Source organism: Danio rerio, chromosome 22 (genome assembly GCF_049306965.1).
Source record: "Danio rerio strain Tuebingen ecotype United States chromosome 22, GRCz12tu, whole genome shotgun sequence".
Taxonomy (NCBI): Eukaryota; Metazoa; Chordata; class Actinopteri; order Cypriniformes; family Danionidae; genus Danio; species Danio rerio.
Genome location: NC_133197.1, coordinates 7,838,604 through 7,865,048, shown reverse-complemented (window position 1 = coordinate 7,865,048; position 26,445 = coordinate 7,838,604). Strand labels below are relative to the sequence as shown.

The 26,445-nt window shown below is 33.0% G+C and overlaps 2 protein-coding genes across 5 annotated transcripts; one reads left to right on the top strand and one right to left on the bottom strand.

Moving 5' to 3' along the window:
* Positions 1–400: 400 nt before the first annotated feature.
* On the top strand, positions 401–15,701 carry LOC100151078 (novel protein similar to vertebrate amiloride-sensitive cation channel 2 neuronal (ACCN2)). 4 transcript variants are annotated; one of them, XM_002666193.8, is made up of 10 exons: positions 401–510; positions 1,542–1,868; positions 3,418–3,753; positions 4,715–4,837; positions 6,530–6,835; positions 9,670–10,002; positions 11,653–11,955; positions 12,159–12,473; positions 15,048–15,092; positions 15,389–15,701. In XM_002666193.8, the coding sequence occupies exons 1-10, from the start codon at positions 465–467 to the stop codon at positions 15,484–15,486; spliced, it is 2,232 nt and encodes a 743-aa protein (XP_002666239.3). In that variant the 5' UTR covers positions 401–464; the 3' UTR covers positions 15,487–15,701. The 4 variants fall into 4 exon arrangements, with proteins under 4 accessions (XP_002666239.3, XP_068072522.1, XP_068072523.1 ...); XM_068216421.2 differs by having other exon boundaries at positions 15,386–15,701; XM_068216422.2 differs by lacking the exon at positions 15,048–15,092.
* Positions 15,702–17,707: 2,006 nt separating this feature from the next.
* cela1.6 (chymotrypsin like elastase family member 1, tandem duplicate 6) lies at positions 17,708–22,437 on the bottom strand. Its single transcript, NM_001003737.1, is given in 8 exon segments — positions 17,708–17,824; positions 17,910–18,059; positions 18,138–18,280; positions 18,386–18,522; positions 19,509–19,634; positions 20,564–20,664; positions 22,193–22,284; positions 22,390–22,437. Coding segments are annotated over 8 exon segments (801 nt in total). The 5' UTR covers positions 22,430–22,437; the 3' UTR covers positions 17,708–17,812.
* Between the last annotated feature and the right edge of the window lie 4,008 nt (positions 22,438–26,445).

Sequence of the window (26,445 nt, the reverse complement as noted above, 5' to 3'; positions counted from 1 at the left end):
TTTTTGATTTCAGTTTGACATTAAGGTGTTTGCTGGGATGTGTTATGGCACCTGACTCTCGGAACTACGTGAGGAAACAGTGTGTGCGAATTGTAACTACTTCTACTAAACCCAGAAGGTTTAGTTTCCAGTCTGTTTGGGACATTTATTTATTCATTTATGTTTCTTTTATTTATTTATTTATTTATTTATTTATTTATTTATTTATTACTATTTATTTATTATTTATTATTTATTATTACTATTTTTTTTTCAGTTCAAGTGTTTAACATGTATTCGGAGAACTCACAAATGTTGAGGACTGCTGAAACAAGTGTGTTTGATGCAAACAACAGGTGGCACTGTGGTGTGTTTCAGGTTTCTTTTCCCCTGTAAAAGAAGGACACCGCTAGTTTCCTCCGCTACGCTGCTTGCTCATCGGGCGGGTGTGGTTCAGAGACAAACTTTTACAAATCTTCACCAGTATGAACAATAAATCCAAAATGTTTCTGTCTTTTCTAATAATGCTCGGTAAGTGCGCGATGTCTTATTATTCTTTTCCACTTTCGGTTTCACTTTGCATCTTCATCTCATGTTTATTACCTCATTATTGGTCTCGTTTCCTCTCTATGGGAATTGATATTATCTGGTGTCATTATTCTCTTTCAAAACAATCACTGCTAAAAAAATATCACAAACGGACTGAAATAAATATTCTAAATATTCTTTGCGATATAAAAATGTCTGAATTTGATTTAGTAAAAGGACTCTGATTTGTTTTGATTATAATTTAATATAAATATGTTTCTTTATTTGTTGGACCCGATGATAAATAGCCACTATGTTACTAGTGGCTAATGAGGATCTAAATAAACAATGTGAAATATATTAAAATATTTTAGCCATTGAATTAGCATATTGGTAAAGAAAAAAAAAAAAAAAAAAAAGATGTCTTGATATTTTTAGTATAAAAAAGAAAACAACTATATATTATATAATTTTATCTACATATGTAATAAGAAAAATTATGGAAGGATATTACTACATATTTTGGAGTGACAAAAAAAAAAAAAAAGGCTAACTTTTTAAAATATTATTAATTAGTGTTGGTGAGTCAATCGTCTTTGCCCAATTTATTGTTATATTTTTTACAGATCTGTTCATAATCATTTGTAATGAACTTAAGCACAAATGACCTGTAGCGGAAAATCAACTAATACTAAATCTTGTACTACCTGGTCATTAAAAAAAAACAAAAAAAACAAATGTTATTACCACAAATATGCAGTATTATAACAGCCGTTTTTGCTAAAAAATAAAATAAAAATGTAATAAATAAAAAATAAAAGCATTTACCTAAACGAAAGCACGTTCAAAGTACACTAATAAAGCCTTTAATTTCTTCATTTTATTATGCTGCAATATGATTTATAAATAAGTAGAAAAACAAATAAGTTTAAAATTGTGTTTATTAGACAAATCTCAACTAAACATGTTCATTACTCAGTCCATTATTATTAGCGTTAAATAAGTTCAATTTCTGAGAATCTGTTTGTCCTCAGGTGTTTTGGCTACCGATGCAGACATAGTGAAGACCATCTCAGCGAAGGAGGGAGATTCAGTGACTCTAAACCTTGATCCTACTGAAATGCAGGGGTTTAAGGGGATACAGTGGAGGTTTGGATATGAAGGTTCACGCGTTGCTCAAATGATGGGAAATGAGAGCTCATATACGAGCGATGATATATTCAGAGACAGACTGGAGCTCAACAAGCAGACTGGATCTCTGACCATCAAGAACGTGAGAACCAAACACTCTGGACTTTATAAAGCTGAGCTCGACCACATGAATATGACGTCACATCAGTTATTCATCGTTACGGTTTATGGTAAGGATATATAGACCCTTTTTTTTAGCTGAGATTTTAGCCACTAATTAATTTCTGGTGAATGTTTGATGTGACTATTTTCATTTTTTATTTTTTTTAACAGTATCGATAATGTACTGTAATCAAAATATAGTCAGTTAAACAGACTACAGAATTCATTTAGTTGTTCAAGCGTAAAACAAGAGTAAAGGCCATTTATAGACATCGTCCATAAGGTCTAATATTAAGTTTTGTTATTTTTTTTTAAATGTTACAGGCTAAAATGTTAGAATTATGTGTTTTATTACCTGGACATGCAAAAAAAAATTAAATTCCAGAAATGTAGCACACCATAAACTAATAAAACAACAATAATTTCTTTAATCCAACCTAATGTCAAGTATGCAGCTGTCCATTATTTCTGTCTATCCGGTTCATTTTTATATATATAATATATAATATATATGTATAATATATAATTAATATCTATAATATATATATAATTTTTTTTTTTTTTTTTTTGCACTTAATGACACCTGTCATAGTTTTTTTCCACCTCCAGTTGTCTCTTTCTTTTGCCTCCAACTAGCATTTTGGCATTATAAACCATGACAAAGAGTAGGAAAAAAGATCAAAATAAAATAATGCATTTTAAAAATAAATTGATTAAAAAAATTGTTCACACTTTATTTTGTACACTATAACAGTAGATGTAAGTTGACATGTACTTACTAAGTTTCTTATAGTCAGTTAAATGTCTGTTGAAGGAGTAGTATCAACAGATATTAAGCAGACAGTCTACTAATACTCAAATGGACCAGCAAAAAAAAAGTGTTATCAAATTTTCAGTATTTTACAACAGCTGATAAGCCTGTCTGACTTTTTTTCGGCAATAACCGCCTGGAAGTGCTTTATTCCACTTATTAAACAACTATGTAGTGCCACAAAATGTAAAAATAAGACACAAAACATTGCTTTGAGCCATAACAGTTTATTCGTTGTTTAATTAATTGCAAAGCTGACAGACACGAAAAGGCTGAATGGAGCATGCACTTACCTACATATTGTTCAGTCACAAAATGGCACCAAACAGTCAAAAACAGCGGCAGACAAAGATACAAACATCAATGTGAACATGTTTACTGATCACCAAAGTGATTTGAAGTACTCTGATGAGCCCGTGTTATTCAGAGGTTGTTATTTTAGAATAACATACTTTAGAACAGGGGTCACCAATCTCGGTCTTGGAGGGCCGGTGTCTCATCAGGGTTTAGCTCCAATTTGCCTCAACACACCTGCCTGGGTGTTTCGAATATACCTAGTAAGACCTTGATTAGCTTGATCAGGTGCATTTGATTAGGGTTGGAGCTAAAATCTGCAGGACACCGGCCCTCCAGGAACAAGTTTGGTGACCCCTTCTTTAGAATGTCACAACTGATCAATCAGAATCAAATATTTCAGACTTTAAAAAAGTTTAAAGACCACAGTTAAATTTGTAAACTTCCATACTATATTACCACCAGCAGCAGTGTTGTGTTTAAATCTTTTTCTGTGAATCCAATTCATGTAGAGTCACCGTCTGATGCTGGTCAAGCTGAAATCAAGAGCTTGTCAGTGATGGAAGGAGATTCTGCCATTCTTCACACTGATGTTACTGAACTACATGGAGATGAGCTGATGGTGTGGAGGTTTGGAGATGAAGGAAAACTCATTGCCAAGCGTGACACAGAGACCAAGAGTTCATCGTTTATTGATACCGAAGAGAGATTCGTACACAGACTGGAACTGGATCAGACTGGATCTTTGACCATCAAGAACATGAGAAACTCAGACTCTGGGCTTTATATAGTGAAGATCAGCAGCAGCAAAGACACGGTTTACAAGAAATTCAGCATTGCTGTTAGTGGTGAGTAACTCAGCTTTGAATAATTCTGATGATGTGACATCAAAGGAACACACCACTTTTTTGGGGACTCAGTCCTAATATAATAAAAAGATCCTTGATTATGACACCAGAATGAGAGTATAGTTCCTAGCCCTATCGACCTAGAAAATAACAACTATTAATTTTCTTGGACTTCATTTTCTTGGAAAAGTCAGCTGAAGTGGCTCGGGCATCTGTTTCGGATGCCTCTTGGACACCTACATAGGGAGGTCTTCCAGGAATGTCCCACCAGGAGGAGGCCTCAGGGAAGATCCAGGACATGCTGGAGAGACTATGTTTCTCGGCTGGCCTGAGAACGCCTCAGGTTTCCCTGGAGGAAGTGTCTGGGGAGAGGGAAGTCTGGGGCTCTCTCCTCAGACTGCTGCCCCTGAGACCTGGCCCTGGAAAAGGGGAGGAAAATTAGTAAATAATCTTGGTTGGACTGTGTAACTACAGAAGTGTCAAGATTTAAATAGGAAAAATATAAAAATATATTTATTATAAAAAAAAAAAATTGGTGAGATGCTAATGGTCTAATCCGATTAAATGATTTATGCTAAGCTAAGCTAAAAGGGCTTTTTGCAGTATTGGAGACAAGTTGAATGGATTCGAAAATGGTAAAACTCAAGTGTTTAACTCTTTCGGAGCTTTAAAATAAGCTGTCAAAAAAGTGAAGTGTTCTTTAAGGTTATAGCAACTTAATACCAAGCCATGTAATGTTGAATGTTTTACAGGCTAGTCAAAAAGGCGCATGCAGTAGCAGGTTTTGCTAAATGTCTCACTGTTAATACATAATCATATATTTAGTCATAATCAGCTATTGAGAATTGCTGAATGAGCCTATTTCCAAAAAAACGGGATGTGTTCCTTTGAAGGATTATGCTATGATCAAATGTCAATGATCAGACATATTCATAATGTCTATTTGTTAATGTTATTGCAGTTCTAGGTCTATCTCCAGGCTCTATAGCAGGAATTGTTGTTAGCTTTCTGCTGCTCTTGGCTGTATCTGTAATCGGTGCTTCATGCTATCGCTCCAAGATCTCTGAACTACGATTACAAACATGTAAGTATTGCAGTTGATAGCAGTTTAAGATTTCACACTTAGCTGATGGTTGATTATAAAGCTTGTTTGGCATGCTGTCCCGGGAGAGAGCCCTGAGCTCATAAGACCCCGGAGCTCGGGGCTCCCTTCCGTTGCAAGGCGAAAGGGGAGTTTGAGCTCAGGTAGGACTCAAGAACTCCCCTGCTGTAGTAGCCAATGAACAGATAGTGATTGCTCTTAAGAGATAACTACCTACTAAGTGCATGTCTATGGTGCTGATTTGGATTAGTCAATTACCTTAAGTTGCATGTTTTTGGACTGTGGGAGGAAACCCACATGAGCACAGGGAGAACGTGCAAACTCCCCACAGAAATGTCAGCTGATTTGGTAATAACCAGAACCAAAGACTTTCTTGCTGTGAGGCAACAGTGCTCACCACTGGGCCACCATGCCACCCATCTAGGAATGGAGGAGGAGTAGGGGTGGAAGGGGTAATTCCTCAAAACGAAGATGACTGTGGTATAAAACCTTGGGCATTTATAGTGGCTAGGAGTCATCTGATTGGTGAATCATAAATTGGATAGTGTGGGATCAGCTGCAAGCAATCATAAGCACATGATCCTCTCGAAATTAGTTTTTAAATAAAAATCACAGAGATTTACTCCAGATCAGTGGAGAGTTAATGTATAATCTAATTGCAGTATGTGCTTGTGATTTAATTTAGTGAATTAATGAGGCATGTAATTCTCACTCATTGATCTGAATGACACTTATATACTAATCACTGAATCTCAGCGTATTTAAAGGCAAAGTTCACCCAAAAAATGACAATTTACTAACTATTTACTCACCCTCAAGTGGTTCCAAACCCTTTCATTGTTCTGTTGAAAACAAATGAATATTTGTTGGAAAAAGCTGAAAAGCTGTAACTATTGACTTCCAAAGTAGGACAAACAAATACTGTGGAAGTCAATGGTTTATAGCTTTCTTCAAAATACCCTAATTTGAGTTAAACTGAGGAAAGGAAGTCATAAATGTTTGAAACAATGTTTGAACAAACATCTGTCCAAAAAGTGTTCTGTTATATGGGTGTCATATACAGTTGAAGTCATAATTATTAGCCCCTCTTTGATTTATTTTCTATAAATATTTCCAGAATGATGTTTAATAGAGCAAGGAAACTTTCACAGTATGTCTGATAATATTTCTTTCTTCTGGAGAAAGTCTTGTTTGTTTTATTTCAGCTAGAATAAAAGCAGTTTTTTTTAAAAAGTTATTTTAAGATCAATATTATTAGCCCGTTTAAGATTTATATTTTTACGTAGTCTACAGAACAAACCATTGTTATACAATAACTTGCCTAATTACTCCAACCTGCCTAGTTAACCTAATTAACCTAGTTAAGCCTTTAAAATCTCACTTTAAGCTGTAAAGTGTCTTGGAAAATATCTAGTCAAGTATTATTTACTGTCATTATGTCTAGGATAAAATAAATCAGTTATTAGAAATGAGTTATAAAAACTATTATGTTTAGAAATGTGTTGAAAAATATTCCCTTTGTTGAACAGAAATTGGGGAAAAATTATTCAGGGGGGCTAATAATTCCTAGTTCAACTATAGCTGTCGAAAAGGAGTGTGTGTGTGTAATTAAAGTATCTCATTTACTATATTCAAAGCCTTCTCATGGCATTGACGGTTTGTATGCTGTTACAGATGAAAACAAGACTGTGATGGTGAAATTGGGTGATGATGTCACACTGCATAGTGATGCTCAAATATTGGCAGAAGATCACATCGTCTGGACATTTGAAAATAGAAGTGCTTTTATTGCTGAAATCAAGCAAGAGGTCAGAGAGACGTTTGATGCTCATGGGATATTCACTGACAGACTGATGCTGGATGAGACTGCATCTCTGACCATCAGAAACACCGGACTTGACCATTTCGGATACTATATATTAAAGGTCCGGAGAATTGGCGGGTTTACCTTTTACAAAAGATTCCATGTTGTCGTCAGTGGTGAGTAACTCCTTTTGGGTTGAGTGATATGGTCAAAACTTAATCTGTTTTATAGAGCTGTGGAAAAAATTAAGAGATTACGATTCTTATATTCTTGGATTTACATTTTATAGTTACAGTATGTGTTTACATAAAATGTAATGTTAGTTTTAATCTCTAAATAATTAATGACACTTCTTCCAAATTTAAAAAATATATATTTTTTAAATTAAATGACAAAAGTGTATTGTTTTAGACATTTTGAAATGAATTTTTACATAACACTATAACGATTTTCATAATATATCAGGGGACAAATCGATATCGGCCGATAAATATAACTCATCTTTATTATTGCATCTAATAACAAAAAGTGTCATGTTTTCAAACATGTTGACATCTATTTTCAGATGACACAGTATCAGAAGGGATGCCCAATATACAGTTTATCGGTAGCTATATTGACATTAGCTGAAAAATCAACCATTTTTTTGCATTAAATAACAAAAAAGTGTCATGTTTTCAAACATGTTGACATCTATTTTTAGATGACACAGTATCAGAAGGGATGCCCAATATACAGTTTATCGGTAGCTATATTGATATTAGCTGAAAAATTAACCATTTTTTGCATTAAATATCAAAAAAGTGTCATGTTACTGTATCGGTGGTTATATCAATATCAACCGATAAGTATAACTTTTTTTATCAAAAAACAAAAAAGTACTTTGTTTTAGACATGTAAAAATTCATTTTTAGACAACACAATACCAATATACATGCAAAATATTTTGGTGGCAATATCGATATCGGCCCATAATTATAACTCATTATTTTTGCATTAAACAACAAAAACACACCATGTTTTCAAACATGTTGAAATCCATTTCTAGATGACAAAATACAGTGAGAGATATCCGATATATATCAGTGGCCATACAGATATCAGCTGATAAATATAACTTTTTGTTTCATAAAATATTAAAAAAGTGCTGTGTTTTTAAACATGTTCAAATTCCTTTATATACAATATAATGCCAATATTGATGCACAATATATCGGCGGTCATATCAATAACAGCCTCTAAATATAACTCTTTGTTTGCATCAAATAACAACAAGTGTCAGGTTTTCAAACATGTTGAAATCTATTTCAAGATGACACAGCATTAATAGGTATGCCTGATATACAGTATATCAGTAGCTATATTGATATCAGCTGAAAAATCTAAAAAAATTTTGCATTAAATAACAAAAAAGTGTCATGTTTTCAGACATGTTGAAATTAACAGAACACCGATATTGATGTATGATATACTGTATCGGTGGCCGTATCAATATCAGCTGATAAGTATATATTTTTTAATCAAAAAACAAAAAAGTTCTTTGTTTTAGGCATGTCAAAATTAATTTTTTTTGACAACACAATATTTTAGGGGGATATCGATATCGGAGGATAATTATAACTCCTTATTTTTGCATCAAATAACAAAAACACACCCATGTTTTCAATCATGTTGAAATCCATTCCTAGATGGCAAAATACAGAGAGATGCCCAATATATATCAGTGGCCATACCGATATCAGCTGATAAACAACTTTTTTTCATAAAAAATAAAAAAAAATGCTGTGTTTTCAGACATTTTAAAATTCCTATATAGACAATACAATGCCAATATTGATGCACAAAATATATCAACAACAGCCAATAAATATAACACTTTGTTTGCATAAATTAACTACAAGTGTCATGTTTTCAAACATGCTGAAATCCATTTTTTAGACAACACAATACTGGTAGGGATGCCTGATATATATTGGGGGCCATATTGATATTAGCCAATTAATATAACTTTTTGGCATCAAGTAACAAACAAGTGCTATGCTTTCAGACATAATGAAATTCATTTTTAGAAAAAACAATAGAGATGCCCAATATATATCGGTGGCCATATTTAAATCAGCCGATAAATAAAATAAATTAAGGTGGCATGTTTCAGACATGTTGAAATTCATTTTTAGACAACACTGTATCGATAGTGATGCCCAATATATATATATATATATATATATATATATATATATATATATATATATATATATATATATATATATATATGTTGAAATTCATTTTATACAACATGATACCAATAGCAACATCAATATCGAGCAATAATTGCTATTTTTATTGTTATGTTTTCAGTATGATAACACAATTAGGCCGATATCTGTAAGCTGATAAATTGTTCATTATTTAAAGTGGTTGGACCACTTTACATACTACCTGGTTGACACTTTCTAATTATTATTTTACTGGTACTTAGAGTTTGGTTAATGTTCAGTGACTTGGTTGCTTTATTTATGTCTATGTAGATTTTGTTATATAAAAGAGAGTTAAGTTCAGAGGTCAGCTTTTAATATAAAATTGATTGTTCGCAGTACTGTATGTGTTCAACTTTAGTTTTTGCAATCATACAGAATATTTTGAAAAATTCTAATATATTAGCTATCGGGCTCAAAATCTAAAGATATCGGTTTTCGGTATAGGTCAAAAATTTTGTATTGGTGCATTTCTAGATTACAATGTTTGGATTTTTGATACATTTAACAGATCAATATTTGGTGGAATAACCCTGATGAAATTTGAATATTTAAAACTGTTATTTTAAGTGTGAAAGAAAATTTCTCTGATCATTTTAGAATCAAACTATTTTACAGTTTCCATAGCTGAAATGCTCTACTGTTCTGCTGTTTGATGAAGTAAAATCAGCATAAAAAAATGGAATTGTTCGATCTGATGGTGAAAAAATTAGCTTAAAGGTTCAGGGTTTAGAATTGTCTCTTTCTACATGCAGATTTCTCAGAGGAAGATTGGAGGATGTTGGTGATGGAGGGAGATGATGTCACCCTAAATTCTGGTACCGAACTGGATGAAAATGTGCATGTGAAGTGGCTGTTTGGAGATGAGTGCCTGAAGTCACCCATAGCTGAAATCAGCGGAGCGACCGGAGAGATTCTTACATATGATGGTAATGTTAACGGGAGATTCAGAGACAGACTGAGGCTGGATCATCAGACTGGATCTCTGACCATCATCAAAACTGGCCCTGAAGACTCCGGAACCTTTGAAATCCAGACAATGAACTGCAAAAGGACTCACTTTGGACACAGGATGGTTTCCGTCAATGGTAAGTAGAGCAAATCAGCACAATAAATTATGATTTACAGTTGTTCTTCATTATACATTTATTAATTTGTTTTTGTATCCAGTTAATTTGTAAGTATGGTGATCCATACTCAGAATTTGTGCTCATCATACACACATAAACATAGCGGTGAACACACATTTCTTCCTGCCGGGACTCAAAGCTTCGATTTCCTCCATCATAAGTCTCACTTTCTAACCATTATGCCATGGCTGCCCCATTCAGCTTGATCAGCTTGATCAGCAAAAAAGGGAAAACGCTCCTAAAACTGAAAGTTCTGTCATCATTTACTTACCCTGTGCTTGTTCCAAATCATGACATTCTTCATTCTGTAAAATCCAAAATAAGATATTTTGAGAAAAGTGTAGAATCGCTGTCTATTGACTTCCAAGCAGTCAGAATGAAGACGTCCACCGCTTGAGAGGAGTTCAGAGAACACAGACTTGTGAACTTTGGTTCCGACCACAGTTGTTCCCAAGGGTTTGATTATTGCAGTCACTGGATTTTCAATTATTTACAATGTTTTCTTACAGGAACATACGTTAAATAAGTTTCTGGCGAGTTACTGATGTGCTTTAATGCTATATAAATTTATCTTTAAAAAAGCAGGAATCACATGCGGCAATACAAAACAGTATTGCTGCTTTAGGATATTTTAGACATATAGACACATTTGGATAATTAAGTGAAGCAAAGCCTCACCACATGCATCTCGATCTTCCATTGTTAAATTAATTTTATTAGAAGTGCGCAACATTTTCACACTAGAAAGCACTCTTTTTGCAGGAATGTAACCGATATGCTGCAACGGCCCTTTTAAAAACGAGATTAATGTAGCGAATTTTGACGCTCTCGCCTCCGGAGCTAAAGGCAGACAGCATTGTCACCAGGGCAGACAGAGAGAACTTAGATGCTCACACTGCTTTCACTGTGAACGCACAGTTAGTGTTAAAATGGCATTTTACAACGAAAATGATGTACATCCACACCGTGTTTCACCGTGCATTTCTGAACAGCCCTCTGTCTGCTAAAAACGCACATTACGTGACCACACACACACTGTCATGAGCTCGTCTGAGCTCGAGAGAGCAGTGCAAGTCTCACTATAGTTATCTAATGACTTCGGTCTTTTGAATCTATCAGGTAACGTCACAGCATCAGTACACTGCTTCGGTCTTTCCTCAGAGACTGTTGGTTGTGCACCTTTTTTACCGACCAACCTCCTGCAGAAAAAGTGATTGACAGGTGGTAATTTGTGTGCAACTTCTCTTTATTTATGATTTGCTTATGGGTAAAACAAAGACCAGGCGGGTCAGGTAGTTGAAACGGAAGGCTACAAACAATTTATTCGTAATGAATTAATTAAATATTCCTAAATAATTAATTTACCTTTGGTTATGACAACGATACCATCGTCTATCATGATGTTTCACATTAGACATCGTACGATGCCAAATTGGTTGACATCTCCCAACCCTAGAATCCCTTGAAAAGCACCACCCCATGACCCCTTGTTTGTATTGTAGTAGTATGATGATTCTGTGTAAAACCACTGATGAAACAACATCTCAATGATCATTCTTGGTATAATGGCAACACTATTTTCCATATTTTTCCATGTCTGAAATGAAGAAAGGAGGATATCAGTGGAGGAGGGAAAGAACGTCACTCTTGAGATTGATTCTGAAGTACAGCATGATGATCAGATCCTGTGGATGTTTGGTGTTGATGAGACTCTGGTAGCTCAAACCAGAGGAGGAACTATAGAGACGCATGATGATGCTGCTGATGGGAGATTTGCAAACCGACTGACGCTGGAAGAGTCTGGATCTCTGGCCATCAGTAACATCACAGCCGAACACACTGGAGTCTATAAAGCGCAGATCATCCGTCGTGGAAAAACCTCATACAAGAAATTCAAGGTCGTCATGCTTGGTAAGAAACTTATTTTTGAGTTTGTTTATAAATTTTTTGAGTTATTACGCATTTAAATTAGTGCTTGGCAATAATGTTTTTAATCAAAATTTTTCGCAAATGTTTTCTTGGACAAAAGGGTAAACAATTTGAAAAAAACACAAGGGTTAATGTGTTAAAATCTCTTAATTTCTCTTGTTTCTGTGTGCCATTGTAATCTGAAGCTGAGTTTGTGCCAGTGAAGAAAGGAGAAGACGTTACACTTCACACCGACTATAAAGTAAAGGCAGAAGATCAGATTCAATGGAAGTTTGGACATAAAAACTCTCTTATAGCTGAAATGAACGGAGAGAGCAGAGAGATCACTATGCATGACGATGTTCTGAACGGAAAATTCAAAGACAGACTGATGCTGGAAAAGGAGACTGGATCACTGACCATCACAAACGTCACCACTGACCTCTCTGGAGTCTATAAAATGAAGATCAGCACAAGCGCAGGAACGTCTACAAACAAGAGCTTCAATGTTTTTGCCACAGGTGAGTCACTCAATGTGGTAATGAGGATCACAATTGTTCTTTAAACATTCATTTGGCTCAAACTGCTTAAAAATAAGAAGTGGGCATAGAATTTTTTTTTTTAATATAGATTAGTCTCATTGTAATCTTGTAATTAATCTAGATTAAAATGGCTCATTTGAATTATGTTTTCATCACACCTAACGAACAGACAACGCAGATCAGAGTAAGTTCACTACTACTAGTAGTAAACAACTAGCAATAATCAAGAAGCAGGCATAATGTGGTGGTAATTTGTGGTGTCATGGTAATTTATATGCTAAGTAATTAAATTAAATTATATCTCATAAAATTACATAACGTAGCCTACCTAAAGCAAAGGAGTGAAGTTCCCAGCTGACATTGATAAGGTGCCTGTTCAAACTAATTAATTAAATTAGCTGAATAAACACAATTCTTGAGATTTTCAGCAACAGCTTAATTGTTTTATGTTCAATTAAAAAGCAAAATTATGAGTTCGCTTAGTTTCTAAATGTGATTCACCAATTGATACACTTTAAAAAGTGATTAGTTACTTAAAGCGAGTAAACCAGTTGCCTTAAAAAGCTACATGTTGACTTTACAAAAATAATGTAAGTAAACCCGTTGTAACTTGGAACTGTTAAGTTGACTTAATTTTTCAAATTATGCTTATTGTATGCTAGTTGTAATTGTATGCTAGTTTTTAAAAAATAAAAAAATAAAAGTACACTAATCACTTTTTCCCAATACAGCTTTATTATATTTGTTTTTTTTCGTTATCTAGCAAAATGACATAAACTAAAATAAATCTGCTCTTCCAGACTCCAGCTTGTCTTTTAAATTCAATACAGGATTATAGTTGTAGATTTTATAGACGTAATGAACCACCAAATATGTAATATTGTAATAATTACAGTAATTTTTTGAAAACAGACGTGCTAAAAAAGTCTGATACTGTAAAAAGGATTAGTTGGTTATAAAAGAATGAGTACAACTAGCATATTCATAAAAATTAAGTCAACTTAACAGTTCCAAGTTACAATAGGTTTGTTTACATTATTTTTGTGAAGTCAACGTGTTGCTTTTAAGGCAATTGGTTTACTTGCTTTTAGTAACTAATCACTTTTTACAATGAAGTGTGGATCCCATATAGTAAAAATATGTTGGGCTCCACTCAATTCCTTCATGTTGTCACAACACAAATCTATTCAGTTTACTGCATACTTAGTTTTATAATACATAATAGATACAGTTGAAGTCAGAATTATTAACCCCCTGTTTATTTTTCCCCAGTTTCTGTTTAACAGAGAGAAGATTTTTTTCAACACATTTCTAAACATAACAGTTTTAATAAATCATCTCTAATAACTGATTTATTTTATCTTTGCCATGATGACAGTAAATAATATTTGACTAGATATTTTTCAAGACACTTCTATACAGCTAAAAGTGACATTTAAAGGCTTAACTAGGTAAATTAGGTCGACTGGTTAGGTTAGGGTAATTAGGCAAGTTATTGGATATATAACGATGGTTCGTTCTGTAGACAGTCGAAAAAAATATAGCTTAAGGGGGCTAATAATTTTGACCTTAAAATGGTTCATTAAGAATTTAGAACTACTTTTATTCTAGCCGAAATAAAACAAATAAGACTTTCCCCTGAAGAAAAAATATTATCAGGCATACTGTGAAAACGTTCTTGCTCTGTTAAACTTCGTTTGGAAAATATTTTAAAAAGAAAAATAATTCTGACTTCTTTAAATTCTGGCTATTAATTCTGACTTCAACTGTACACAATTTTTACAAAATTGTACTGAATTATAAAAGGGGATTGAATTTAAAACAATTAAGTTGTCTCAAAAATACCTCAAGTATTGTGTTGCTTCAGCTCATTTAAAATAAGTAGTTTGAAGAAGCAGCAAAAGCCATTTTTAAATGAAAATGTAGGTATGTTTTTATTTGATTATAATTTTTTTATCTGAAATTGGGGTCCTTGGCGATTCATAAAAGTAAAATACAGACACTTTAAGAGTCAAAGAAAAAACAGCTTTACAAGCAAAACTGAAATATTACTGCTTTTTATCAATCCGAATGAACTGAATCCAATAACAGATCTGTTGTTCAACTTATCCAGCAAATGTTTTACGCAGCGGATGCCCTTCCAGCTGCAACCCCGCACTGGGAAACACTCATACACTCTCACATTCACTCTCACTCATACACTACGGCCAATTAAGATAATCCAATTCACCTATAGTGCATGCCTTTTGACTATGGGGGAAACAAAAGCACTCAGAGCAAACTCAAAACAGAAATGCCAACTGGTCCAGCCGGGACTCAAACCAGCAACCTTCTTGCTGTGAGGTGACAGTGCTAACCACTGAGCTACAGAGATGCCCAAACATCCAAAGGAATTTTTTATATTTAATGTTTTTATAATTGTATAGTCATTTCAGTTGTATTTTTGATTTTCTGTACTTATAATAAATTGACAAAATTATTTGTGATATTTTGTTATTATGAAAAACTCCAATGGCAAAATTTTCTTTGTAAATTTGTTTCCATGCGCTGCAGTGACAAGTAAAGTGAGCATAACATCAGAGGAGGAGGAAATGAATGGTGAGTCTATTTTTTTGAATATCCTTAAAGCAATTTGTTGGTCCGATGTGTGTGTGATCTTCATTCAGTTTTCAAACACAGTATATATGACCATTAACTATCAGTCACATTTGTTTGTTAAAAAAGAGCTTAAACTGAATTATCAAATGTGCTTCTAAATGTGTGTTAAATATTTTGTATATTGCAAATGCTTGACATTAAGGTTGATGTGTCACATACTGTCAATATGACTAAATCCAGATCATTTTTCTCAGTAATTTGTTGTTGTCTGTATTTTTTTTTTGTTTTATTAGCAGAAAAGGAAGTGATTGAGTCATCTACTGTAGACATGCAGCTGTTGAGTGAAGAAGCTCCTGTCAGGATGACTAGCATAAAGGGGACGAGTTCACTTTAATGAGATAAGACACACCCACTGTTGTCAATCACTGTGACATCATCAAAATTTGCACTATAGTTACAGTTGAAGTCAGAATTATTAGCCCCCCATGAATTATTAGACCCCCTGTTTATTTCTTTCCCTAATTTCTGTTTAACAGAGAGATTTGTTTCAACACATTTCTAAACATAAAAGTTTTAATAACTAATTTCTAATAACTGATTTATTTTATCTTTGCCATGATGACAGTACATAATATTTGACTAGAGATTTTTCAAGACACTTCTATACAGCTTAAAGTGACATTTAAAGGCTTAATTAGGTTAACTAGGCAAGTTAGGGTAATTAGGCAAGTTATTGTATAAAGATGGTTTGTTGTGTAGATTTTCAAATAAAAAAATGGCTTAAAGGGGCTAATAGTTTTGTCCTTAAAAAAGTCTTTAAAAAAAAATCAACAACTACTTTTATTTTAGCTGCACTAAAACAAATAAGACTCTCTTCAGAAGGAAAACTATTATCGGACATACTGTGAAAATTTCCTTGCCCTGTTAAACATCATTTGGGAAATATTTAAAAAAGCAAAAAAAGGTCAAACGGGACTAATAATTCTGACTTTAACTGTACATCAACACAATTTACCTTACAACATTTACTCCTGAATCCGTCCAGTGAAACAAAAAAGTATTTTGTTTGAGGACGCCAATCGTACTATGGCTTCAGTGAAAGTGAATTGAAAAAGTGAAAGTGAATTAATACTTTTGAGTATGTCACACATCACACTAATTACTGTCTTAGCTGTATGACTTTCGTAGCTTGAATTTTGTATTGACGTAGACAGTCTACGACCAAAGTATCATATATGGCTTTTATAATATGTATTATAAAATAGACAGTGATTAATTCTTGATTCTGATTGGTTGAGTAGCCTTTGAAGGAATACTCTACAAACTCTGTGACTTTTTTTAGTATTGAGCTAAGGACAGTTGTGTTTGATTTCCGTTATTTGGTGAGTCTTTGCTATGTATTTGAACTAACCGTTTTATAAAAGAGATAAATCCTGTGAAGTCATTGTTTACAGTGAATTTAGAGCAGCTATAAGGGAGTTTAGGCACTCTGCTCAATGTTATATTATGTTATAACGCTACTCAGTTGTTAAATATACACTGTAAAACATGGCTTCTCTGGGTTTATTGCTTTATTTTACCACAGTAGTATTTTTCTAACCATTGTGTATGCTGCTTTGAATTTTAATCAACACAAATTTAGCAATTATAACCTCACACGACCTTCTCCTCATGTATGTAAACATCTGTGCCACATTTATTCAATTTCAGTGTGTATGACAATTATGGCAATTAGCCAACTACTCATCTACACTAAAGTAACATTTTGTATTTTACTTTGAAATTGTAAGCATTATGCCTTTTTATTGCACTTTTTCACATCCAATAAAGCACTTTATTTAAAATTTAGCATTAATGAATGAGTTTTGCTGTATTCAATAAAAAAAACTTTTTGTTTGCTTTTGAATAGAATAGCAACTCATATTGGGCCTGCTGTAGCCATGGTACGGCAACCAAATTCCTCAATATTTTGCCAGAATTAGAGTATAGTTCCTAGACATAACGGCCTAGAAAATATACATTTTTCATTTTCTGTTGATCTTAGTACACAATGTAACTACAGGTGAGTCTAGTTTTAAATTGGAAAGCTATCTAAACTATTTACTCATTTTTGACATGCTAATGGTCTAATCCAATTCAATGATCTATGCTAAGCTAAGCTAAATTTGGCTGAAATCAAATGAATGGTATAAAAATGGTAAAACTCAACTGTTTAAGTCTAGGGGAGTTATAAAATGAGCCTTTCCTCCCAAATTGACCAATGGCATCCCTTCACATTCAGCTTATCTGTCTCGTATCAGTTGACTTTTTTAGTATTGGGTATCTGAAATATTTTAGTCATCTGTGTTTAGACTTTATGCAAATTTTTTTTAAAAATTGCCTTACTTTGTTGAGGTTTGATATGTTTATGGTAGAAGTGTTTTGCTTTGTATATTGTATATTTAACACAGTTGCGAGCTCCATTCTCTGTACTAACTTGTTTAAAAAGCAAATCTGAATTCAATAAAATACTTAAATTATCCACCTTAAGTATAAAAAAACATTTAGGTTTTCAACTGAAGATCATTTTTTGATCAAACTGGATTAAATTAAGACACAAATAATCTTTAAACTGCTTCAGCTCAACATGTAAAGTTTATTGAAGTATATTTGGCCTTTACAGATGTTAAATGTTGGCATTCCCGAGGATGTTAGTCTCTCTTCTTCTCTGATTGTTCAGCTTATTTAGCAATCTGAAACGAAAACAGGGTGTTAAAAGATATTCTTATCATCATTGCTTTATTTTAACGACTATATAAATTCATAAATTGCACTTACGCCATTAATCCAGCTGATGTAGGCAGAGACGCGAGTGAAGACGGTTGGCTTCTGGTAGGCGTTACAACCGGATGAAGACACAAAGCTGGTCACACCGTGGACGACGTACTGACCGCTGACCTGACAGTTCAGAGGACCGCCAGAGTCACCCTATAAAAAAAACATAACAAGAATTACACTCTGTACTTCAATACCAAATAGTTTTAGACTGTTTTTTTAGATGGTCACCTGGCATCCAGACAGGCTTCCGCCACCAGCGCAAACCATGGTGTTCTTCACGGTGCTTCCCCACCAGTCACCACGAGAGCAGGTATTGTAGTCGACCACGGGCAGATAGGCCTGTTTCAGCTGAGCGGAGAGGGAGCCACCAGCTGCAGGAGAGAAATAAAGTAGAAAGAAACGCTTCAGGAATCAGCAAACATCAATCATTTCTGGCAACACATGAGTCATTTAAAAAAAACATAAGTCAACGTTACTGGAAGTGAGGCCCCAGCCAGTGATGTAGCAGGCGTTGTTGTGGGGCAGAACCTGTCCAGAGGGGGGAAGAGTGCCCAACTGCACGTATGTGTTCAGGGAGGCGTTGGAGGACAGGCGCAGAAGAGCAATATCATATCTGAGAGTAAAAACAGTTTAAAACACACATTTCGCTCGTGTTGGAAGCTAGGGGGCGCTATAACCTTTAGAAAATGTTTAATATTATTATGGGTTGATAAAATAAGTAGTAAAATCATGGTAACTGCAAACTTTTTCTGAATTTTGGCCAAATGTTTGATGGAACTAAAGTAAGCTAACATTTGAAACATGATTAATTTATATTTATTTGTTTTATTTACATTTTTTTAAGAAGATGCCATATTCAATAAAATGAAAGATTGTAAAAAACATTGTCATGCACAAGGAGTTATATGTTCAGTCTACAGACATGTGCGAGTATGTAGCTCTTTCAATCCAAAAATACTAATTAAACTTGAGAGGAAAACTGGAATATTGCATAAAACATTTGTGAATAAAGCAGCCTTTCCATCCAATGAGTCAAAAATAACATCACTTAGTGATAAATGTGCCAGATATTAAAAAGAAAAAACTAATTTGCTGCAGTAGGATAAGCCTTTTTTGTCTTGTATAAAAATCAACGCATGTCAGAAAATTAAGATAAATCAAACATTTTTGGTTTTGACAAGGTTGTTGCGGCATCACAAAACATTTCCAAAACTTTGCAGTCTAAATGTCAAAAAAAGTCTAAAAGTAATTGATAAACTCAAGTCTGAGGTGTTCATATTATGCTTTAATTTTGTAAAGTTGCATACCATGTGTTAAAGTTGAATATGTGATGCGTTTAAGTAGTGTGGATTACATGAAATGTATTTAATAAGGTTATAAATGTAACAAACTAGCAGCAGCAAACAAGTCCTAAAGTCTTTTTATATAGGCTACAATTGACAAGCAAAATGGCAGCATTTGCGTTATGAAGGTTAGGAAAGGAAACCGCGCGAAAGTGAAAGTACACCCGGTCGGTATAAAGCGGAGTGATATTATTGGCTACATTAGCCCTGTGTTGTGTATATTCGCCAGACTCGCCACAGTGTATGTTCTGTTTACCCAGCAGCCACGTTGTTCCTGTTCCAGTTGGGGTGGATGTAGACATTGCTGACGGTCATGTACTGCTCACGGCCCTCCTGTTTGTAGATGTCGTGCTCACCGAGGACAACACGCCAAGTTCTTGAGCTACACAAGATGGAAGAAGAAATGTTAATTGTATACGGGCCTACTGCCTTTTCACATCCTTAATGTCGAAAGTGGTAAAAAGTCATTTGACAATAAATGAATGAAGGTAAATTCGACAAACAAATGTGCATATTATTAGGTACATAATGGTTGGACATTTGGAGTATCTTGTCTTTTTTGCAGTTAAAGTTAAATTATATCAATTTAGGTTAGCCTATTTTTATTTAATGCACAATCAATGTGAAAAAAAAAAAAACTAGTATTGTGGCCTATAGTAAATAACAGTGTTTTCAAACCATTCTAAAGTACTTAAATGACTGTTGTTGTGATTCTATATGGTAACAACAACTTTAGTAAGATTAAACATTGCCCAGTACTGTCGTATTCTGCAAGGGTATATTAGGCTATACTACAATACACCACAGTTTACTATAATAAGTACAGCATGCATTACCTTTTATCAGCTCACAATAGTTAATGCTACAGTTGCTGTATTCATTACCATAGTAGTAAATACTATAACATACTTTTACACATACATTTTACTATAATATGGTTCAAAAGCACTGTAGTTTTCAACTATATATTACTACATAATTTAAAATCTTTTCACATGGGAATTATTAGGCTTCAAGTAGTATCTAGAATCTAAAAATATATTGCAAACACCTTGAACGTTACTCACAGCTGCCACCAGAGGGCGAACTACGACAATAAACAGTAGTCAACATTCTAAGTGGATCATCACATTTCAACAAAGTTGTCCTAAAGATCTAGAACAACATCCATTCTTGTCCTAGAACAATGTTGAAAATATTTTTGATTCACTTCGAATGTTGACTACTCTATGTGTCGCCTCAGATTCATACTACTGACATTGTTTATTTGCTTTTTTAACCATCTAGAGACAAAAGACGTGGATTCCTTACGTATCAACGCAGTGAGCGGCGGTCAAAACAAAGTTCTGTTTGATCAGAGTTCCACCACAGGTATGGTAGTAGCTGCCGCCAGACAGATACTGGAGAGAGATCTGGAATAAAGAGATCAAAATTTTAATAAGAATTAGAAGACAAGAGGAGAAAACAGTAGAAACGCAGCTTTTTAAATAAACGTCTTCAAACAAAATGAGAAAAAAAGTCAAATTAGCTTACTGAACTTCATATACTGTAGTGTATTTTTTAATTGTTACTATAATGTTTTAATCCATACTAGGGTAAAGCATATTATACAGTATATGTTTTAGTATTTACAGCTCTTAGTCAATTTCTGTAGTATTAACTAGAGTGAACTGTTCATAAACATACAGTAGTATCCTTTAGTATGTACTACAGTAAACTGGTGTATTGTAGTATAGTATAGGTAGGCATGCAGAATTCTGCAGATTTTTAGCCCATCATTGATTCTGTTTATTTACTTGAGTAAATGTGTGTAAATCTTTATTTATTCATTTTTTTATTAATTTCAGTAATATTATTGACTAATGTGAAAATGTTCATTTGATATATGTACAATACAGTTTGTACAGTATTATTTTCTGTCTTTCACTAGATATATTTTATGACAAACTTGCTTTATTTACCAAATAAAGTGAATCCAATTGAATTTGCATTTTAAACATTAAATAAAAGTTAATAAGATGTTATTTTTTATTTCATATATTAAGGTTTTAGTTATGATACTCCCAAAATGATTACGCAGAAATCCGCAGAATTTTATCAAAATTCTCTGCAGAAATAGCAAAAAGTGTCCGCAGATTCCATTTGGCCCTAATATAGGCTATGGTCGTAGAAAACTACTGTATTGGGTCATTTGTTTATATTACTATAGTTGCCATGCATCTATAGAGACTATAGAATTAAGACAACAGCTTGATTCAAGAGGTATAATTTACTATAGTATGGTTCGAAAACAATACATTAGTTACTATAAATTATATAGTATTTTTTCATGTGAGTTTTCTGAACTTCCTAAAAATGTTTTGCTAATTAAGTGTACACTATATTTGGTCAACTTGCCATACACTGTTTTAATTGTCTTGTCTTAAAATTGTAAGGGGATTTTCTGTGGAGCTTTATTAGTTGACTCAACTTAAATCGAGTCAAATGCAGAAAAGTTGAGTCAACTCAAAAAAAAAAAGCTGTGCAGCATGTTGCCTTTCAACAGTCAACTTACTTGGTCATCTTTTTAAACAGTGAATTACTGTATATAAAAATAATAACGCATTTTATCTGAAATGTGCTTTTCTTAAATCCAACATTCTACATGACGAATACTTACTAAAAAATACAGTACAATACCCAACGCCTTAAATTAAGAACATGCTTAAAATATGTCCTAATTTATTTTTAAAGTGATCCAAAGTTAGTGCCTTTCGGATATTCACTATTTGTTGAAGTAGTAAGGTTAAAAGATATATAAAATACATTAAAATTTCAATGAAATTAAGTAAAGTAACTTGACTACCTGGTGGAACCATCTATGGAGAATCACCAAAGAGGCTAACTACTGAGATTTAAGAGTTGAATTATAATTATATTTCATTTGAAAAATGATTATACCTGCCAGGGCCAAGAGTTGGGTCTTGCGACTTCTCCACCGACAACTCTCTCCTGAGCAATCTGTTCCTCCAGATATCTGGGCTCAGCCAGGGCTGGACACAAAACGCACACTTATACAAATTAGCATTGCGGTTTGATTCTATTATCTAAATTCAATTTTGTGTTTTTTTCTTAACAGAAAGAGAGAAAGATCTTACCCAAAGCGGCCAGCACACTCAACAACAGGATCCTCAGCATGTTTGCAGTCTTTCTGGACCTTCTGCACTCTGAGCTCCTCCATCATCCCTATATATACACACCCACAGACGGTCAAGCGGCGCTGGACACAACAGGTTTTCTGATGCTTACAGGTGTGTGAATCCCACCGATAACACCGGTGCCAAGGCCAGCGTGCCAGATGCAGAATAAGCAATTTTTTCTGCTTTGATAATGTTTAACCTGAATAAGTTAAACAATAAGTCTTATATACAGTAATGTAAAGTTTAAATAAATGCACACATTTTAACGCTCCTACCCGTCAAAAGTTTGGGCTCATTAAGTTTTTTAAATGTTTTAAAATAAGCTTCTCCTGCTCACCAAGGCTGCATTTATTTCATCAAATATACAGTACAAATTCTAAAATTGTGAAATTTTATCGCACTAAAAAAACTGTTCAAAAGTAATTTATCATTTAATTTAATCATTTATTTCAGTGATTTTAATGATGATTTTTCAGCTTCATTACTCCAGTCTTTAGAGTCACATGATGCTTTATAAATCACTCTAATATTAATAATAATAATAAAGATGATAATAATTATTATTAATATTATGATTAATTGTAATTGTAATATAAGCAATAACGACTGGAGTAATCATTTTATTTGAAACTACACACAATAAAATAAAACAGTTATTTAAAAATTGTTAGAAATATTTAACAATTTAACTATATATATATATATATATATATATATATATATATATATATATATATATATATATATATATATATATATATATATATAATTTTTTATTTTTATTTTTATTTTTTCAAATTTTTATTTTGCATTTAATAAATGCTGCCTTGATGAACAAAATAATTTACTTCAAAAAAAAACTGACCCCAAACTTTTGACCGGTTTTTTTATATAGTTCAACAACAATTCATATTTCTAGTAATTTATTTATTTTTTTTTTGTAGTTTTGTGTATAATCCTGTTAGTTAAACACAAAAAAAACATTCATCTCAGGTTGCACAGACTATGCTTAAGGCTAGTCTTATTAAATTGCATGCTTGAGCTGTCTTAACTAAAAGTAACTTGCAGTTAAATACCTTAAAATACCTTAGTGGCATTGTTTTGTCCCCAGAATTAACACCAACAATATGTTTGTTTGTTTTTTTACAGCATTTTCATAAAAGTGGCTTTAATACGCTAATTTAACTAAGTTCTCGTCCTGACTTAAGCTAAGCCTTGTTCGTTAAGCTGGACCTATATCTAATCAATTCTATTAATTATATGTGTGCATAGACTCTTTAATTATAATATTATTGGTAATACTTTATTTTGATGGTCCATTTTAGTATGAGTAGACTGTCTGCTTAATATCTGCTGATACTGCTGCTAAACAGACTAGAAGTAACTTTGCAAGTACATGTCAACTTACCCGAACCCTAACCCCAACCTAAAAGTCTATTTATAATCTAATGAGGATTAGTTGGCATGTAAATGCAATGTAACTTAATTCAACAAACAGGTCATCAAAATAAAGTGTAATCTTATTATTAATTATGCAGTATGATTTATGTATTATATCATAATATAAGTCATCTCTCAACCTGATAATGATATATATCACAATATACTGTAGCACCTTTTCTGTAAATTTACTCAATAAATAGTTTGTATAAATATCTATCTATCTATCTATCTATCTATCTATCTATCTATCTATCTATCTATCTATCTATCTATCTATCTATCTATCTATCTATCTATCTATCTATCTATCTATCTATCTATCTATCTATCTATCTATATATATATATATATATATATATATATATATATACACACATATACATATATGTATGTATATGTGTGTGTGTGTATATTAAGATATTTAGTAAGAAAAAGTGTCAATCCTATTCATATTTTCAAATTTATGTATAGATGGTTATTCCTAATTAAATATTTCTAAATGTAAAATAAATATTAATAAAATATAAAACACTTTTAAAAACTAGTGACTTTAGGACCAACAAACAAAAATATAATGAATTAATGAAATAAATGCTAAATATGAACATTGCAGCTTTTCCCCATGCTTTTATTCTCATTTCTGCCTTTATCATATTATTGCGCTCACACAAATGATGAAAAAATATCACCACAAAAACAAATGTATTTTACAACACCACAAAAAAATTGTGAAACGATAAACTTTATTTTGTCAATATGATGCGTATCATATTGCACAGTCTTAATGTTATATACAAAAATACAAATGCATTCATAATACATTCACATTTATATTTTGTCATTTAGCAGATGCTTTTTCCTACAAACCCTCTCACCTGTGAATCACACTTCATAAAATGCACAATGTCTTTTTTCATAATTTATTAATATTATTTTTTTAATAGTTTATGTACTTTATTTAGATGCAGCATGTCAATATACAGGATTGCTTGATTTATTTATTTTTTTTGTGAAATTGAACAATTTGTTTAAGTTAAAATATATATATTTTTTTTAAATCACAATTTATTTAACTATTCTATTAAAATTAGCAGTTTTCCTGCAGGTTTTATTATGTAGTGTATAGTCTACACTTATTATAGCGTGTGTGTGTGTATATATATATGTATTAGGGATGTAACGGTATTGTAAATACCGTCATACCGCAATATTAATTTTTTTCGATATTACCGTAAACTGTAATTTTTAAATTTACTGTAAAGCGGGGAGGGGGGGTTGAGCGCGCATACTCAAGAGCGGTGTTGTCGCGCGCCTACTGAAGGGCGGGATGGAGGGTGTGACACAGCACACTGTTAAGATTGATACAGACATGAGACCTCTATCTCACTCATGGCTTGTCCTCTCAAGTGGGGGAAAGACAATGTACAACGTTACCCACTGCTGTCAACCTGGGCCAAGTCATATCTCTCTGTCCCAGAAACCTCAGTCCCAAATGAGAGGGGTTTTTTCTGTTGCAGGGGACATTGTAAATACCCAGAGATACCAGCTTTTACCAGATTATATTTATATGATAATTTTCCTTAAAACCCATCTCTAAGTGAGTGAGTGATTAAATGTTGAATGTGATGAGTTTTCAACAATACTAAATTGAAACTTTATTTTTTTTTACATGGTTTAATAATTTTTTGTTATTAAAATTGAAGTTCCTGTTTGAAAGCTTACAGATAGATGGCTAATTTGTATGTCATTGACACTTTTGGCACTTTTTTGGAGTATTTTCATAAGTTTTGTTTTTTCCTGTAAATGTTTCAATAAATACCGTACCGTGACATTCATACCGAGGTATTACCGTACCGTGAAATTCTGATACCGTTACATCCCTAATATGTATGTATGTATGTATATATATATATATATATATATATATATATATATATATATATATATATATATATATATATATATATATATATATATATTCAATATAAGTTTTTTTTTTAATGAACTAGTTTTCAATGCTAACTAGTGTGGATTTCTGCTGACAGATCTGTTCTTTTGCAAATGGTACAGTGTGTGTTTGTACATTAAGAGCTGATGTTGATAAGGAAATGTTGGCTTCAGCATTATTGATAAGACTTCTGTTTGGCATTTCCAGGAGTTTTGTCACAAATGTCACCTGCAGGAGTAGAATGAGATGTTTTATACAGTATTGAACTTTAAAAGGATAGTTCACCCACCAAAAAATCACTATTTACGGTTATAAACTTTCATGAGTTTCTTTTTTCTTCAAAAAGAGAAGATATTTTGAAGAAAGAGGAAAAGCTGTAACCACTGACGTCTATAGTGGGCAAAAAAACAAATGCTACTGAAGTCAACAGCTATGTCTCCATCCACAAATGAGAATTAAACTTATTAGATGCTGGAATTTATTTCCATTTATACACATTTTCTTATCAGATATGAAGTTTATTCTACTCGGTTGTACAGATTTTTCAAAATGAAAGCACTTCTTGTCATTTCCATGAAGGCTTTTTCATGTGGTATTCCAAAATGCGCATATAAATACTGTAG